The sequence below is a fragment of the Seriola dumerili genome, unplaced genomic scaffold, assembly GCF_002260705.1.
Source record: "Seriola dumerili isolate Sdu_G_001 unplaced genomic scaffold, Sdu_1.0 BDQW01000068.1, whole genome shotgun sequence".
NCBI lineage: Eukaryota > Metazoa > Chordata > Actinopteri > Carangiformes > Carangidae > Seriola > Seriola dumerili.
In genome coordinates this window covers 14,162,400-14,181,489 of record NW_019174323.1, presented here as the reverse complement: position 1 = coordinate 14,181,489, position 19,090 = coordinate 14,162,400, and the positions used below count along the sequence as shown (strand labels likewise).

The following is a 19,090-nucleotide window of genomic DNA, read 5'->3' as shown; positions in this document are numbered from 1 at the left end:
CTCTGATTTACAGTGAGAAGCTGAAAGAAGGGCTTTCCCTTTCAAATGGTACAAACTGGTCAAACCTGACATGCTGACACTTCACTGACACTAGTTAAAAACTGCTTGTAAGATTTGTAGCCTTTTTAAAAAGCAATAACTTTGCATCTAATCGCCCAAATAACAGTGTTTGTTGGTGACACGTCCTCATCTGATTTATTTAGAGCAAATACAAATTCCCACAACTGACTCCTTTTAGAAGATGGATGTTTTAAAGGCCAAAATATGTTCACAAACACAAACAGCTTCTATTTTGTCATCTCTGAGTGTCATTTATGAAAATCGACTGTGTGAGCTGTCGGATGTTCAAAGCACAGTGGTATGTCTTGCAGTCTGCACCCCAGGCTTTATTGACCTTTCACAGGCAGGCAGGTACCTGTTGCTAATTGTTTACCACCACATCCTGTTTCTTCACCGCCTGGTTTATTGAAGAGACTCATCTGCTTTCAGAATGATTTGTCATGTTTTTGACAGCCAGGAAAATGTGTAATTCTGGCCTTAGATTGGCATGAAGCATCTGTATCTCAGTAGCCTCATACTTTTTAAAATGTACGTGTATTATAAGTATTTGCGTCCATATATTATCTGCATTTTATTGGAGCAAATATGAATTCACTGATTATGATCTGTATTTATTCTCTCACACTTATAGCTCACATATACAGTGAGGAATAAATGAATCAGAGAAAGTGAAAGTGACATGAAATGATACTGAGATGCCACTTTTTTTTTTCATTCCCCGTGGCACCACAGTTATCAGCTTAATTGTTGAGAGGTCATTAACTCCTCACTGTCTCCAAAGCTTCATTAACTTTTTTTCCCGAACAAATTAATAAACGAATGTCTTGAGCCAGCGGGTCCGTGCCGTCATCCTACTACAACCAATCCAGGAGCTTCCACAGACACCTTTTTTGGTAATCCTCTTTCCTTAGAGGAGCTGTCCGATCAGCGGCACACTGTGCGCTCTGCCTGTGCCAGGAATAGTCCCGTTTACACAAGTCACATTAACCGGGCTTACAGTGACCGACTCGTTCTTTATCGGATTTTCTGCTCAGAATTTCCTTGATGTTGCTGGCGAGGCATGGCGCTGCTTTGTAGGAACAGATATACGTGATGTCTTTTTTGGAGTAGACTTATTTAGGGTTCACTTTTACGCGCTAAACTTCAGATTGGGTTCCGTCAGAGATCGATAAGGGTTTAGAGTGTGGATCTTTTCACTTCTCCCTTCATTTTCCCTTGACGGTGAACGCCGCCGGTATGTTTTCACTTTTGTGCGGATTGTTGTTTTGTGCGCTGGGCTCCGGTCAACTAGCGAGCGGCCAGCCGGACGATGGAAAGCGGTACATCTGCCGGGCGATACCCCTCAGCGGCGATGCCAGTTGCCCTGTGACGTTGTTACCCGAGCTTAACGCCGGGAGCCAAGAAGAGGAGCTCAGAAACACTGTCATGCAGCTACGAGAAACAATTTTACAGCAGAAAGAAACGATTTCCAAACAGCTTGGCACCATCAACGAGCTAACCACCAAGCTGTCCCTCTGCGCCTCAGCCACCGACGATAGGAAGTACGAGAAGGGGGGTTCCTGGGGGAAAGAAAAGCAAAATACAATGGGGGATGTTCCTAGAGATCCTAATGACACCATTGACAGTCTTGGAAAAACCATGCAAGGGCTCAAGGACCGACTGGAAAACCTGGAGGTAAGGCGTCACCAATTGCGCAAAGCATACCCTCCCTGTGCCAAATCCATGCCATGCGTAAAAGCACTGTTTGATTGTCGGTGCGGATTTATAGGATTAGGACACATTGTAGATGCAGAGCTCAGCAGTAGACTGGCACTTGAGAATCCTTAGTGGGCACGGTGGAGATCAAACAGAGGCATCTGTGGGAAAGAGAATGATTGTACAACCTCACACTTCTTATTACACAGGACCCATTAAGGGACGTGCGTTTATTACAGGGTGATCATCCATCACCTACAGTGTGTTAAAAAGCTTAAACAATATCTTCCTCACAGGCTTGAAATGACAGCCTCACAACATGTAAGTCACTCAGTGTTTATTTCCAGCCCCAATTTGTTCCTCTCATGTATCATCATAACATGTCATATATAATGAACAACATGGGAAGTTTCCATAGATGATTTAACAACTATCAGGATTAGACAACTGACCTTAAGCTTATACAGTAGTCCAACAATGCAGAGACTCTACTTCTCTCCAACTTGCACTGATGGAAAAATCCTGAAAGTTTATTAATAGGCCTGTCAGTCACTCATACAGAGGAATCACAATGATGTAAGGTATCACTTGCAGTTCTCAGGAGGCTCATAGTCCCTGATTATCTCTGTGCACTTCCTGCTTATTTTGTTCTGTCCATCCTTCCTTAGCAACAGCAGATGAGGGCCAACGTGTCCGGCGCTTCGTTCCCCAGTGAGCTCCGCGACCTGCTGCAGCGACGGCTCGGGGAGCTGGAGAAACAGCTCCTGAAGAAAGTCAGCAACCTGGAGGAGGAGAAGAGCATGCTGTCTAACGCCACAGCCGCGTACAGGCTGAAGACGGAGAGCACGCTGAACGCCCTGGTGGAGAGGATCAGTGAGCTGGAGAAAGGTGCTGGAAAAAACACCACCTGTCAGATTTACAGCAGTACAGATAAAGTCATGATAAACTATTGTTTTAATGTCAGGGAAGTCACTGAGAATTGGACAATGGTGCATGATGCTACAAACACATGCAACCTGGTTTTTCCTTTAATACACTAATGGAGAGGAAGTAGAGGAGGGCGCTCAGGGATATAAAGACGTTGAGGGGTCTGATGAATCAGAGACTGTGAAATAAAAGAGAAACACATGCATATTTTATTTTATTTTTTTTTTACATAAAAGGAATCTTTTTGTTGAGGCTGTTTTGAACCACAACTGTCGTGTATGAAGGATAAAAGAAGGTGCTGCTTTTGTTTCCTCACTTTCATTCCCAGACAGAGATTAACAAGTTCAAGAAAAGACATAACCTCATAGGACACCTCTCACCTCTCCCGCCCCGCCCCTGTCTCCTCTCTCTCCTTCTCTCTGCCTGTCTCATTACAGGGGGAGGAGACTTCAAGTCCCCAGAGCAGTTTAAGCTGTCTCTGCCCCAGCGGACCAACTACCTGTACGGCCGCATCACAAAGAGCCTGCCGGAGATGTACGCCTTCACACTCTGCATGTGGATCAAGTCTAGTGCCACTCCTGGCATAGGGACGCCCTTCTCGTACGGAGTGCCGGGCCAAGCGAATGAAATAGTGCTGATCGAGTGGGGCAATAACCCGATAGAGCTTCTCATCAATGACAAGGCGAGTACTCTCTGGTTTCTTAATTCTCCTGTGTGTAAATAAACTTTGAAGCCACAACTGAGTACAAAGTATTGTGACCATAGGTTGCCCAGTTGCCTTTAGAGGTACGTGACGGAAGGTGGCACCACATCTGCATCTCCTGGACCACACGGGACGGCCAATGGGAGGCTTTCCAAAACGGAGAGAAGCTGGGAACTGGTGACAACCTGGCGGCCTGGCACCCTATCAAACCTGGGGGAGTCATCATCCTGGGGCAGGAGCAGGTAAGGAAGCGTTGGAGGAAACCCCAAAATGTCAGGAGAAAATGAGTGATCATATCTGACACATCCCTGTGTCTTCTGATTTAGACATTAACCTGTCAAGATCAAAGAAAGCACAGAACAGACAGTGAAACACAAAAACAATATACCATCAACTCCCCAGTGCAGCATGTTCACATTAAGTTAAACACTTCAAAGCCCAATGTCAAGTAGCTCTGCTAGTAAGCAATGTTATTTTAGACACACCTTTACAAACTGCAGGTGGAAATAAGAAAATCAACTAGACCTAACGCAGCAGTAATAAGATGGTGGCAGGTTATCATGACAAAATAATTATCAAGACAACAGCAGACCTGTCACTGCACACACAAGCCGAGTTCTCCCCCTGGACCAATCAGTGCATTATTAACAATGTGAAAACGGATGAACGAGATGCATCTGTGTCTGTAGGAAATCCAACCAGCAGTGTTTAACACTTTTCAAGCCACATGCCCGACAACAAAGTATGAAAAGCTGCATCCAGCAAATTTAAATTTAAACGTATGTGTTTTTAGCTCCGTTAAAGCTATAGTTAGATTGTCGTAAGATTTGGTGTAAATATTCATTCTCCCCTCAGGATCAGCTGTAATAACCTTTCATCTCATGCCATCATCAGGTCAACGTGTTTATTAGCTTTGTTCATTTTGATTAATGAGCAAATATCTGCAAACTTAATCACATTTCCATCAGCCTCAGCTGCGCTTTGTGTTTAGCGCACCTGCTAAACATGTTAGCATTGTCAGTGTGAGCATGCTAACATTAGCCTTTAGCTGTAGCCTCTAAGTCTTGTTAGCACAGTAAAAGAAAAAGCTAAGTTGGACAGCAGTAAAGTACTTGATGATAATATACATATACTGTCAATCATAGACAAATCATTGTGTGACATGGTGAGACAATTTCAGACAACATAGTGTCCGCTTTAGCCGTCTTTATATCATTTTGAAAAGGCCAAAGGAAAGTAATGAGAGACATAATTTCCAGAAGTTCAATCAAAATCCAATCAGTGGCATTCAAGTGCTTTACAAATAGGTGGCACACTTTTAGGGAATTCAACAGAGACCGGACGTGAAAAATGTCAGCAAGTCTATAAATTGTTTTAATCATTTGTATTTTTCATATTTTATTTGTTCAGTTAACAGTTTAATTATATTTTCAGCATGTTTTTACCCTCCAACATGAAGGTCTATCGATTCATTCTTTTCACTGCCAGGAGGTGAAATTCTGATAAAAGCATGGAGTCCCATTTCAATATACTGAGTCTAGTGATCCTGGACTGAACTTATAAAACGCTCACCATGTATTCGTTTTTTAATCATACAGTATATTGTAACCTTCCCTCAAGGCTGCTAAAACCAAAAGATTCCCAGAAATGAATACTAAGGATTTAACCTCAGTGTTGTCACTGGTAGCAACTGTGCACACAACCCAGACCGGACCAGAACAAAGCAGTTACACACAGTCAACCCCTGAAAGTTTAAGTTTAATGAGCCGGCCATCCACGGTCCCACAGACAACCTCCTCCCCCTCAAAAAGATAATTACCTTTGATAATGGTGTTGTTGTTGTTGACGATGCTTTAAATGGACCCCCTCCTTTTTATGGCCCTTACAGGACGTGGTGGGCGGGCGCTTTGATGCCGGACAGGCCTTCGTGGGCGAGCTGAGTCAGGTGAACATTTGGGACCGTGTTCTGAAGCCAGTCGAGATCCAGTCGATGGCCAACTGCAGTTCTTACATCCCCGGGAATGTGGTCTCCTGGCTGGCAAGCAATGTTGAAGTTTTTGGGAGGGGGGCATTCAAACGGCCTTTGGAGATGTGTCAGGAGCGGCTGCCCAACGCTTAAAAACCGCCTGTCTGCTTCTCTCTTCGTTAGCTGGTGTTTCCATCCATTCAGCATTTCTTTTTTTTATTGTCTGCTCTTACTGTAAAGCAGTTTATGGACTGTATGTTACACCTGCTGTCTGCTTCGCACAGAGATATGTTTGGGAAATGCGACCCAGATAGGATCTCTCAAAATCAAACGCTCGCCTACACACGACAGTTGTGGACAATCGGATCCTGCAGCGTTGAATGTGGTAACACACCAAAGTGCAAATTTTTCATGTGGAGGCTGAACAGAGACAATCAGATAATCAGAATCAGCCATGATTAACGTACTTTAAAACTTTCACTACACCCACCATAGCAAGAAAGGTCCCCTCAGGTATTACTGCTAACACCAACCCCTCCCCCCCCTCCCTCCACACTCAGAAGCTCTGAAGTAATGAAAATCCACCTTAGTCCGGCGCAGACGCACGCATGTACTGCTACTACTACAAATGCATTGAACTCCAGACTAGCTGACTGTTTGGCATTGGCATGTGAGCTGGTGTTGCGTGCTGTGTGGGAGGGAAGATTAAAGGTCTGGCTAATGTTATGTCTCTTCCTTAACTAGGGAATGGGCTTGGGGCCAACATCAATCACACCTCTGATCCTGACGTGTTCGGCCATTTTTAATTGGAAATATAACTGGAAAAATGCTATTTGGCACTTTATCTATTGTGTGGTAATGGAGCGTGTGTGCAATAGACTTAACTCTCTGATAGAAACTACTACTGTTGATTTAGTTTTCCAGCTTGTGTAGGAGTTAGGGAAAACTCACCTTATTGGGAAGCTTGATTCTTCCTTTGCGTAACTGATACCAGTGATACTAGTGAGTCTATCACAGTGCTTTTTCTCCTGCCTTTTCCATTTGAACAAAACTTGTTTGAAATGGTGAATCATGTTTAAATATATTCTTATATATATATATATATATATACATTAGTGTTGTGATATATTTTTATCTGGGATTTGTAATGTTGTTGCAGTGGATATTGTAACCAAGCATTCAACAAAAAGATGATATAGACTAGAATTATCAAAACTCTCCCGAATGTAATTTGAATGTACATGTCATACATGAAGCATTTGTATGTGTTGTGTAATTTTCCATCATTTAGTGTCTCTGTCCAGGCAGATTTTAGTTTTTTATGTAATCTCGGTTTTCAGTACATGTGTAAGGTACTATCCGCATTGTCTTGTGGCCTTGTAATGGAGACTTAAGTGCCATTTCATGTTTTGTAAGTGTTGAAAATTATTTGCTTTGCCAATAAATGAAAATGTGGAAAATAAAGAAAAGTACTGCTGCAAAATTAATTTACAAATGTCTGTGTTTCATCCGTCAGCCATTGCATTGTGCTTCCTTTATTTTGCGTATATTTGGTATTTAAGAGTGAACATCAGATCATTCAGTTAATCTGTGCTAGACTTCGTTTAAGCATATGGCAGATCTACACCAGTTTAAAATCGCCTCTTGTTAGCGGTATCTGTCAAGCTGGTAAGGTGACACAGGAGTGACACGAGCAGTAAGTAACACAGGCTGAGCAGGGTCTTTACACAGAGAAGGCTTTGGTCAAGACAACAACAGGTGTCCCGGGTGGCATTAGCAACGCTTAACAGATGAGAGCGGCCGAAGGGTCATGGGTAACGTCACAGACACACTCCCTTAGACAGAGAAACTCCTTCCGAACTCGCAGTGCTCTGAAAACGTCTCAATTAGGCCTAAAACTTTACGCTGATTATTTAATGCAAGAGCTGATCATGTTGCTGCTGAATTAAAGCAAAACTGAGCAAACAATTACATCAAATGTACAATGTGCTCTCTGATATCTGATATATTTAATGATATTTTTGCACTTGCCTGCTATATATATCTATCTATATATATACTGTATATATATATTCATATATGTATAAAAACCAAACACCCATTACATTGTATTGGCCTTTGCAGGCAGCAGCAGGGTTTTGGTGTTGCAGCCTTCACATGATGCTCTTGAGTGAGGTTGTCTGATTAATTTGTATATTTCACACAGGCGGTTTTTCTGGTGGCCTTGTCTGAGGACAGAATTTATTCAGTTTAAATTTTCATGGCATAGTGGAAGGCAATTTTTTTGTTCATCCCTTCAGCCTTTTTTCTGAGGTGAAGAGGGGGTAAAAAAAAATGCAGTAACATAAGAGTCTCCACCTCAACTTGATCAATAATGGTGATGGAAATGGAAAGGATGTCCAAGGCTGGTCTGCATGTGTTTGTATCTGTTTCCAAGTTTAGCAACTTGTTGTTTTTACGTTTGATATTAAAAAGCTGGATTAATGGATAATGGTTGATTTTTGCTGTGCCAAATGTAAAAGTAATGACGCATCAAAAATGATTTAATGATAAAACACACAAAGATGAGGTGTAATGAGTAATTCTTACAAGCAAATTAACTTGAACCTAAAACAGCATGCAAACACAAAACTTAACTAATCAATCAATGTCACAAGGTGTAACAATCTCAGGTTGTTGAATAAAAATGGAAATAATGATGTGGAAAATGGAACAGCACAGATGGACGTATAAGCAGGCTTCACAGTTTTGTTATTGACCGGAGAACCGCTTGGAATTCGCATTGTCAGCACAGTCAGGGATTACTTAAAGCTGCATTAATCAAATGTGTGTCATGTTAAATAGTGACGGACCCTCAGAGAGAATTATCATCCAACTCTGCGGTTCCTCTCAGCTCCACTGAGCATTTTAGCATTCGTCCGCTCATTGTTTTGGTTTTCTGTCCTGCAACTTTAATGTCTCGGTTCAGTCTCACTGCCTCTGTTTTCAGCACATGGGCTCTAAAAATCCACAGCACGCTACCCGCTCATTGCCAAAACAGCAGACAGACACGGTTAGTGACTGGCTGATGAACACGGTGGAGGGTGGGTGGGAGGGTGAATATTAAACTTACATTTGTCAGGTAGCCAGACACATGACGAATAAAATAAAATTAGTGACAAATAAATGCTAATGTGTCTGCTGAATATGTAAATAAACAACTGTTTGCAAATGCATTCTTCATATCAATTTAATAAGGTGATGATATTGTGTAACAGTGTTGTGTTCACAGCGGCCCACAACTGCCCCCAAATGACCAATTTAAAAAAAAAATCTGTTAATGTTGCTTTAATCACGGTGGTTGTGGCTTAGCATTTTAGGTAACACATTTCCAACCACAGAGCCCCCAGATATTATTCCACCCACATTGAAGTGAAGGCCTGATAAAGCAACATCTGGTCAGAAACTTTTTAACTTTCCTTAAAAGGAATATATATGGTGATGTTTATGTTTTCAGTGGAAAGATCAGTTATAGTTTATATTTTTAACAAGCTGTTTGTGAGTTGAGACCGCTATAAACGGCTTTACAAACCAAAAGTGTTTTTTCCGTTGAACATGCAAAAGTTGCTAGTTATATTTCCAGGTTCATTTGCGAGAGTCTTCCAACCCCAGATATTCACATGAGGCAGCTGCAGCGGATGTGAGTGAAGTGAGGAGATCAAAGCCTGAAGTTATTCTTCTCAAAACTGTGGACGGCTGCAGACTTTAACCCCAGCAGAGTTTTAGCTCAAGGTCGATCCTCTGACGGGAGTGAGGCTTTCATGGAAACACCTGCAGCTCCTCACAGCATCTCTGACAGCTGGCATTCATCAAGAACCTCACGATTAATAATGTTGTGACATCTCTAACCGAGGACAAGCTGTCATCGAACACCATCAAGGTATAAAACAGCATAAAAATAATCTGATTGACGTCAGCACAGTTGGAAAAGATTCAAGGATTTTGTTTTGTGTGAGCTAATCCATCCTTTTTGTTTGGTTTAATTCTTCTCAAACCATTTTCTCTTGACACTTTGATGTTTTTTTTAACTTGATAATTACCACCTGTTACTTGGTGCTAAATAACGATTAGTCTCGCTCAGCATCTCAGTTACTGCAATGACTTTCTTTTTATAGTGTAATATATCTTAGGATGTGCATCATGGCGTGGCGAGGGTTTACTAGTAAAGGCCAGATTTCCTTCATTATGAAAAGCGTGTGGATAGCAGTGTCAGGTCAGTCAGTCAATCAACTACTTTCAGACTGGAATCTGAAACTATTGATGAATTGCCATGGAATTTGGTTCAGATATCCATAGTGCACAGAGGATGAACCCTAATGATTTTAGTTATCTCTTTACTTTTCCTGCTGCACCACCACAAGGGTAATGTTTGTGGTTTTGACTGAAAATCCTCGACAACTATCGGGTCAATTGCTATGAAATCTGGTACAGACATTCACGTTGTCCAAAGTTTAAAATGTTCACAGCGATTCCCCGACTAGCGCGACAGTCAGGTCAAAATTTCCGTATATTCAATTCTGAGGTTAACTGATTCAAATCTGAGATGTGAGATATGAACTGATACGCTGTTTGTAAGTTTTCTCTGCTACCAAACGTGGTTTCTAGCAGGTGGTTGTGATTGTCACTTGACAAGCGCTTCGGCCATCGTTGACTTTATAATAAAAGAGATTATGACACACCCCCTGAGCAGCACTTCGTCTTCAAGGCACACCGGAGGCTACAGTGAGTCGCTATCGGAAAAGTGACGAGACGGGCTGAGGCTATCTGGTTAGCACGCTAGCTTGAGCAGAACAGATGTGATAGAGACAAGAGTTGACATTGGTGTTGCTTTCCACCTCTGGAGACAGCTCTTGGCGTGAAAAGGAATGAAGTTGATGCTGAACTCTCAATGTTTCTTCTAGACTGATAAGTAAACAGCTGTCGATGCTAACGCTGGCTACAGCTCCTTTAAGTCCGACTGGATTCAGTGGCCTATAAACCAGTCCTCCCCCTCTGCCCTTCACTTTCTCAGTCACTTAGAAACTAGATGTTCCAGTTTCTCTTCTTATCTTCACTATTGTGTCCAGCAAGGCTGAATATCACCACCCTCCTCCAGCACACAGCCATCCTCCGTCTTAACATTAGAGCTATCCAACAACTCCCCCTCTCTTAGTCTTTGTAGTTGTGTTACTGGTGTGTGTGTGTGTGTGTGTGTGTGTGTGGTGTTGTGTTGTGTACATTTGTTGCGCTGTCGAATAGCGCTTCTTCAAATGTTTCAAGAATTCAAGAAGTGTTGACTTTCTGTTCTGGCTTCCACTCCACAGAGATCAAACTGATCTCAGAGCAGAAATTATACAGTTATTAAATTCTTTTATATTTAGCGCTGCAAGAAAAAGCTGATACAAAGAAAACATATGTTTTATTCTTTATCTTGAAAGCAAAGCAAAGCAATGCCCACATTTACACATCAATATATAAAAGAAGAAAAATAAATGAGTAGGTCTGATGCATCCACAGCATGCTTAAATTAAAACTCATTGCTTAATCATGAGCTGCACTTGAGCCATTAATTTATTATGAGTTCATCTGAATGTCAGCCTGAGCTCAGTGACTCATTAATTGATCACTATCACCTATTTTAGGGAATATGCAGATGGTATTTAACTTTCTAAACAAGAACGACTAAACCAACAATAAACACAGCTGAGAAGATAGTCCTAAACAGACAACTATTCAACTTGATCTATTAAAAAATACCATTTCAGGCGATGTGTTGTGCACAGATTTAGCTGTATAAATCCATTATGGTGATATGTGACCAGATGACACTTATTACAAGTTATTACAAATACATATATGTGCATGTAGCAACAGTATACTGGAACACAGATAGATAGCAGACAGAGCAGTCGTATGATGGTTAAGAGGAGTACTGAGTCCCATACTGCAAGATAAGTGGCTCTTTCTCTCCTCTCTCCATGTTGGGGAAGTTGAAGAGAATCGTGCTTTGTCCATCTGAGTCTTGGTTCTTCAGGAATAAAGCGTTACTGGAAGTTGCAATCTGCAAAATGACATTTATACAGACAAATCTCAGTCAGTCATTGAAATGTCTTTTTGGTTAAAAGTTGCTTTTAGATGAATCGCAGTTGTACAAACAGTGAAAATCAATCCCACATTCACAGTACACTGAATTTTTCTGAGAGTTTCTACTCCCAGAGAAATACCTGTTGTTCAGGTATAATTTAATCCTAGGCACAGACAGCCTCCTTGTGGCCATTTACAGCATTAAGTGCAATCACTGATTACCTCAATAAGGGTTAAGATTCTTTGCATCAAAGCTAACGTAAACATATAAAGAAATGCTAATTACCCAATCTTAAACGATATGATGAAGTACATCATTTTACTACCACTTATTGATGTGGCATCTGAAATGCTGACCCCTGACAGTATATGTATGTCCTGTAATCACTTTGCCCCATTAAACCCAGGGCAATGAAAAGTTAATCTGAAGCATAAGAGAATACTTTGCATTTACATACAGTTCACTGTAAGACCGGGCGGCACATTCGGTCCTTCATGTACCTGAAATCTGTTGTGATGAAGAGGGCGGCAGGCGATAACTGTGATGAAGGAGAAAGTTGCAACAAGAACGGCAGCACATGTCAGGATGAAGAACATGTGAGGGTTGGCTGAAATTAACACAGAAAAAAATCTGTTACCTTTGAGTGTAGTTATCTTGGTAACAAAACATGATTTGAAAGTGCAGTAGTATATACTGGATCACAGTGTGTTTTTATACAATGTGAATATCCATGTCTAAAATTCTCCAGTTTTTCAAAGAAAAGAAAGTTGCTTCCTATTTAGTAGGAAATTGACATTAAAAGCTGGTTATTATGAGTTTTTCTTGGATAACAACTTCAGTTGAATCACAGCGACAACGAATCAATTGAGCACAGCAGACATGTGCCGACCAGTCAGCTCGCTCTCCTCTGATATGCCAGGATTCCTCCATTTTCACTGTTGCCTCTCTGTCAGCTGAACTAACGCAGCTAAATGGCACATGGTAAGTTTTATCTGAAACACCTCATGACACAGTAACAGCTCCCAGTTTCAAGAATCTTTTTGATTGTAAAAAAACAAAAAACAAAACAAAAAATAGGAAATTAAAAGTAGTTAGCTGTGTGCATCCACTAGATCAAACTGATGAATCATCAAAGAGTCATTGTGATTTATTTATTCATTCAAATTACAAAAAGTCTGCGCACTGAATTCAAATTAAAAAGCAGATTAGTCAAAGAGTTTATGAATAAATAAGTTCTTCTGTAAATAGAAACATTAAAGAAATCAGTTTGGTTCATTTTATAATAACATGATAAATTAATACGATCTTTCAAACAAAACAACCCAATTCAAACTCCACAACTGAACAGGCATTTCGGTTCTGTTCATGCTCTTTCGTTACGTTGCTGCACTTTCCCGAGCTCCCAAAATATGATCCTGAAAACGTTACATACAGGTGAACTAGCTCCATCTGTTCTACCTCTCTCATCTATATGGGTCGTCTCTATGCTGATCTCAGGGTTATAGACAGATTTAATACATTTGTTATACTGTGTAATACGCAGTGACATGTTTACAGGGTAGGTCACCACTGCAGACAGTATATGTACATTCAGTATTTCGCTGCATGTGTAATTACTATGATCATTAGGGATGAAGGATATTGTCTGATCAGATCGTTGTGTCTCTGGTTATGAAAATAAAAAAATAAAGAAATTGATTAATGAATCACTTTAAAAGCTTTTGCGTTCTCTTGGTCTTTCATATTCACTGGTACTAAGTGTATAATTAGAAATCTCCTTTCATGTCAAATTCACATTCTTATGAATATGCAGTTAGAAAAGTGCACATTTAGCTTCTTACCTGATCTTAACATGTTTTGTTTAAATTGGTTTTGTTTATTCAAATGAGTTTTTATTGTTTTCAAATGCAATTTTAATGTCATCTTAATGTTTTACATTCAATGTATTTCCACGACTCTGTAAAGCACTTTGAACTGCTTTGTGTCTGAATGATGCTGTATAAATAAACTTCCATTCCCTTGGGAAAAACTTCTAGTATTTATACCTTTCCCATGTTAAGTACAGTGACATTTTGTGTGTGTTTATTTTTTCATATTGACAGCCATGTTGCTCTTGTCGAGTTAAAATAAAAGTGTATTCTATAGATTGCAGAGTTGACTAACGAGGAGTCACAGGCATTGAAACCTGTTAAACCTCTCGGGGTCGTTCACAGCGTGATGTCACATGGGAGTGGTTGAGGGTTTGTTGTGGTCACATGCTCCGATTTCATCACAGAGATCAAAGTGTCAGGTGATCAATATGGCTTTGTTTCACTGATAACCTACAGGTTTTTCTCCCAGTTCAAAAGGCACCAAAGGTGAAGTAGCCTTGAGTGTGATGTCTGTTCTCCAGGTGATGTCGTAGGTTTGTTCTACATCCGTGCTCTGAGCAGTGGAGCAGTGGTATCGCTCTTTCACATCTCACTTCCATCCATCCTCTGTGATTGGATTTCTACATTTCAGCTGAACGAGATGAGTCTGAACAAACACAGAGCTTTGGTCTTGTTTCATCACTTCATGACAAAGCACTTTTAATATTATCTAACAGATGTTTGAAAGTGAGTTTTATAACCCTTAAATGGCAAAGAATTTCCTAAATCTTCAGAGAAACCGTGTAACCATTCAATTATGGAAAATCTTTTCAACAACATTTGTTCCAGCAACAGCAACGTGCTGTAATACATGCCAGTCAACAAGACTTTTAACTTGTCTCTCTTTTCCTGCACATCTTCTCACCTGAGTTTTGCCTCCTCTCTTCCCTCCCTTTCCCTCTTTTTGTTATGGAAAGTAGCATGTTAACGTACTGGTATTTGTGTGTGTGTGTGTGTGTGTGTGTGTGTGGTCACTCACTGTTTTTCTTGACATAGAGGCTGAAGGACGTCTCCAGCTTGCTGACGTCATTGCGGACGCTGATGTCCAGGCAGTGGACACCAGCGGAGGTGAAGGTGTGGTTCAGTCTCAGGGTGTTTTCATACAACATGGTCAGTGTGCAGCCCCCCCCCACATCTGGCACGCAGTTAGGCAGGAAACGCCAGCACACCCACATGGGAGGACTACGGACACACACAGGGGAAATTAACCTTCATTATCATTATTGTTTATTTTTTTTTTCTTTTCTTTTTTCTTTTTCTAAATGTGAAAAAGGAAAAGGAAAATAGGCAGATGAATAATGGTGTCTTTTTCACATCGATCATTATGATCCTGGCCACGTCTCTCTTGTAAAAGAGATTTCTTTTTTTTATCTCAATGGGACTTTCTGGTAAAATAAAGGAAAAATAAATAAAAACAAATTATTATTTCACACTTGTGCCCATTGAACACACTACATTTGATGGGAAAAACTGAAATGTAATGAACGATGAATCTCAAGTATCTCATAAAATACAGAGATTAATGAGTGATCAACAAAGATATACACAGGAAAATTAAAGTGACGGTTTCATTGCAGTCTGGATAAGATGCGTGCTTTCTATTCTGTGCACAATAATTGATTGCAAGAAAAAGGAAATCAGTAAACAAAATGTGACTTACCTTCCATCGACGTGAAAAGCCAAACTGGTGTTCTGAGACATCTCATAATCTGAAGGGCCCTTCAGCTCGATGTTTTTGATGGCATCTACAAAGTCAATTCCACTTATTAGTCATTTCTCCACTTACTAGGATTAGTTTAGCTCAAATGAACTTTGATAAGACTCAAAATACAAAAACATTCTTTTATTAAAATTAGTTTCAAGAGTTCCTTTAGTACTGAACATCTAATGACAGTTATATCAGATCATCTAACAGAGCAAGTTCAATTTCTTGGGGATTTTCTTGCATTCATTTCCATACGTTTGCTGGAACTGCACTTGGGACCAGTGACATTACCAGAGCCTCATCATCTGATCTTTTTTTTTTATTATTATTTCTTCCGAGGAACAAAAGCTGTGAGACTCAATCGAAAACTCAGAGAAAACATTTCACTCGTCTCACTGCAACAAGTTGCTGATGTGTTTATAAAAGCGAAAAACTACGAACCGAGCACTTGAACATCTGTGGAGTAGACCCCAGTGATCAGAGGCGCATATTTGGTCACATTGACTCCGACTTTCAGCTGCAGAGTGTAGTTCCCTGACTCTGAGTAGTGGTAGCGGACAACTGGCTCTGTCCCTTGGATCACTTCTCTGCATCGGAGACCAAAAGAAATATGAAATGATAAAGAAAAGAATCCCAAGCCTTTGTGAAAATTCAAAACAATGAAAAATCCTTGTACCCGTTTCCTAAATCCCACGTATAGGAGAATTTTGCGGTGCTGAAATTCCGCTGAGGATCGAAGAGTTCAAACATGGTCTCTGTGGGAACATCTGACGCCAGTTCCCCTGTGTCTCTCACATAAGTGGCATTTCCCTCCGTTTGATAGAAAACCAGCTTCCCAGCAATATTTTCTGTTTAAAAGAGAAGATATACTTCATTAGGAAGCCACTATGCCTGTAAGAAATGAATAAAACAAATGATGACCTACCCAAATCTGTCATAGGGTCTGTAGTCTCTGCCACACCCAGGAGGACCAGGAGGAGAAGCATCAAGATCCATACAACATTTTTTCTGTCGACATATGTCCCAAAGTTTAAATATGGATTTTTTTTAAAAGGTTAAATGTCTTAAATGAAGGAGACTTTGGATTTACCTGTCCATATCTGCTGGTCCTCTCGCAGGAGATCACTGGAGGACCTCAAGCAGGAATAAAGTTAATGCTGAAATCGGAGTGATTGGACACGGGGGAGGAAGGGAGGTGGAGGGGGGTGATGTGGGTCTTGCATGCAGATAAGAGCCGTAAAGGCTTGAAATTGTCACCATGCGTTTCAATCATGTGGCTGGAGAACAACAACCAGCTTTTGAACAGGAGGCTCTGGCCTGGGTCACATTCCTCTCTGTGATGTGGGACATCTTCTCACATGTTGCAGGTTTCTATTTTCATGCGTCTCTGAAACAGAGAAAAAAAAAAGAACTGAAGCCGAACTTCACAAGGACAGTTGAGATTAATACGTTTTAGTATGAAACAGGACATATCCACACGGTGGCGCTAACAACCCAAGAAATACACAACCAATAGGTTATAATTACTGTGACCATCCCTAAATTATGTTTAGATGAAGTTACCAAGTTTAAATATAAGGTTAATATCAAATGGAGCGGATAGATATGATAATATGTGTATCTCTTATTAGCTCACCTTCAGATTTACCTGTAAAACTTAAGCTTCCACCTTTCTCTCTCTTACATACACAGTTAAAAAAATATATGTTCAAGAATGTAAAGATTTTCAAACTATACAGTTCGCATAAGGGATAAAACGGAGCAGCTGGCAACTGCTTACGTGCTAGGGTCACTTTGTGTTTTATTTACGGAAATTTAATTAATGGCAAATTTGAGTTAAGTTGGGATGAACAACAAACTTTGTGTTCATAGTGCCGGACAGACAGGACAACATTCACCACTGCAGATGATGCACCACTGGCTTTTCAAACGACAGGATACATCACCCCCACCAGGCCATGTCATGTTTTACAGTAAATGCCAAACCATGTTTTCAAAATTGACCTTTTCTGCATGTTTTTAACACCCTGCGATATTTTATAGCCTACATATGTAGACTACAATGTTATAACCTAATTTTACACACGGAGACACAGCACCCAAACACATTTCTCAGGTGTACAGCACTTCATACGCTGACATATGAAGATCGTATTGGAAAGTTTTAAATCCCATGTGAGTGGACTGTTCATGTGTGAATTTGATAAAGACTAACAGTGGTGAAATAGAACAAAGTCCATTTACTCAAGTACTGTACTTGTATTTACTCAAGTATTTCTAGTTAATGCAATTTCTCTCTTTGTGCCTGTTTTGGGACCCGTGGCCACCAGAGAGCCCTCAAGAGCACTGATTTTTTATTTGTTTTAAAAAATATATTATGTTAAAGGTCATCATATGAAAATTCAATATTATATTAAGGTACTGGCTAGCTAGTACTATAGGTTTAATGAATCCCCACTGCCTCTGTCAGTGCAACACAGCTACAACTAGGCTGCATCCACACCAATACGTTTTAGTTTTTGGTGTCCACACTGCTCTGAAGGTTTCAAGCCCCTAAAACGGAGGCTTTTGGAAACGCTGTTTTAGTTTGAAACAGACTTTTAGGAAACCATGAGGCAGACACCCATGTTAAGGCCTCGTTAAGGCTTGGGCCGGCCCTGTGCTCCATAACCTAAGATTTACATTAGAATATAGTGTGAAACATAGCTATTCATACACAAAATGAATATAAATATAATAATACAATAGCCTATATAGTAATTTGATATTCACAAAAATACTTTTTGATCATAAAGGTCAACTTTATTGTAAGGACGGCTCGCCTTTACTGGATGTCTGTGATAATGGTAAATGGTAATGATAAATTGTGAAACACATTTGGCATGTATTGGTGAGTTAAATGAAACAAACACACATGTGGTTTTAAAGTGTTTACTGATTAATGAATTGGTTGCTTGTGTGACTGTTTTACTGTTTCTTTGTGTAGCAGTTTGCCGAGCACATGGTTCACAGCAGGGATGCCAGGCTGTTCCACCTCCTTGTTCACCTGTGAGCAACATGAGTAGAAACTGCGTATTGATGTGTGATTCATTGCAGCAGTAAATTGTGTAGTAAAAGTATGAGGTAAGACTCGGTATAAGCAAACTAATAGTTAGTTAATTGTCTTTCCTTGGTGTGTGAAGCATAAACTTACCTCTGTCTTACCTCTTCCTCTCAGGGTGTTCAGGCAAAAGGGTTCCCCATGGGTTCAGACAAGTTTTATTAGTTCCAGGAGGGAGATGCCAAGTAAGAAGTGGGTAGAAGGGAGTTTTAGTTTCTTGTTTAAATGTAAATACTTATGTAAATTATTTAGTGAGTATTTATTCATTGGCTTCAGGTGTTTTAATATTTATTGATGGTATATTTATATTTTGGTAGGGGTTTTATGTAAATATTTATTGTATATTTATGGGGATGTGTTTAAGGGGTTACTGTGCGTATGGTACAGACCAGTCAGTAATTAGAGGGAGTCTGGTATATAAGCTAGCCAGGCTGTGTATGGTGGTTGTTGGTGCTGTGGAAAAAAAATAATAATAAAAGAAACCCCTTCATGTACGTCATACCTGCCTCATGATCTCCTCATTGGTCGCCTCGGTACACTGGAGCCTGCTAACATTTATCCTACTTTTAGCCTAAAAGTATGAAATGTCTTGTTATAAAGTGTTAATTTTCTTAAGTTAAAGAACAAAATCTTCCAGTGCAAAGATTTGAATCTTTTATGATTTATTTATTTTAAACAAAAAGTTGTTTCACTCACTCTCACATAACTTTTTATTTCACCAAGAGAACTTTTTGTTTAACGCGTCCTCTGACGTCACGCCACCCCCCCACCCCACCCACACCCCCACCCCTCGCGCTCCTCCGCCCTCCTCATCAGCACGGGGAAGTCCCTCGGTGTCTCAGTCAGAGCGTGCGTCGCCGGCAGCTGATCGTCGCTCTGCCCACACGCAAAGAGTGTTGGGGATACGGATAGTGAGCAGGT

General features: G+C 40.5%; 2 protein-coding genes across 2 annotated transcripts; one reads left to right on the top strand and one right to left on the bottom strand.

The window, feature by feature from the left end:
• Positions 1-1,296: 1,296 nt before the first annotated feature.
• On the top strand, positions 1,297-5,504 carry LOC111220336 (neuronal pentraxin-2-like). Its single transcript, XM_022743395.1, has 5 exons — positions 1,297-1,734; positions 2,424-2,643; positions 3,120-3,364; positions 3,448-3,627; positions 5,274-5,504. Exons 1-5 carry the CDS (start codon positions 1,297-1,299, stop codon positions 5,502-5,504), a joined length of 1,314 nt encoding a protein of 437 aa, XP_022599116.1.
• A 5,785-nt stretch (positions 5,505-11,289) lies between these two features.
• On the bottom strand, positions 11,290-16,055 carry tmem130 (transmembrane protein 130). The gene is made up of 7 exons (XM_022742360.1): positions 15,995-16,055; positions 15,746-15,917; positions 15,511-15,656; positions 15,025-15,109; positions 14,373-14,546; positions 11,955-12,084; positions 11,290-11,430 (listed from the first exon to the last, which is right to left on the bottom strand). The coding sequence occupies exons 1-7, from the start codon at positions 16,053-16,055 to the stop codon at positions 11,290-11,292; spliced, it is 909 nt and encodes a 302-aa protein (XP_022598081.1).
• Between the last annotated feature and the right edge of the window lie 3,035 nt (positions 16,056-19,090).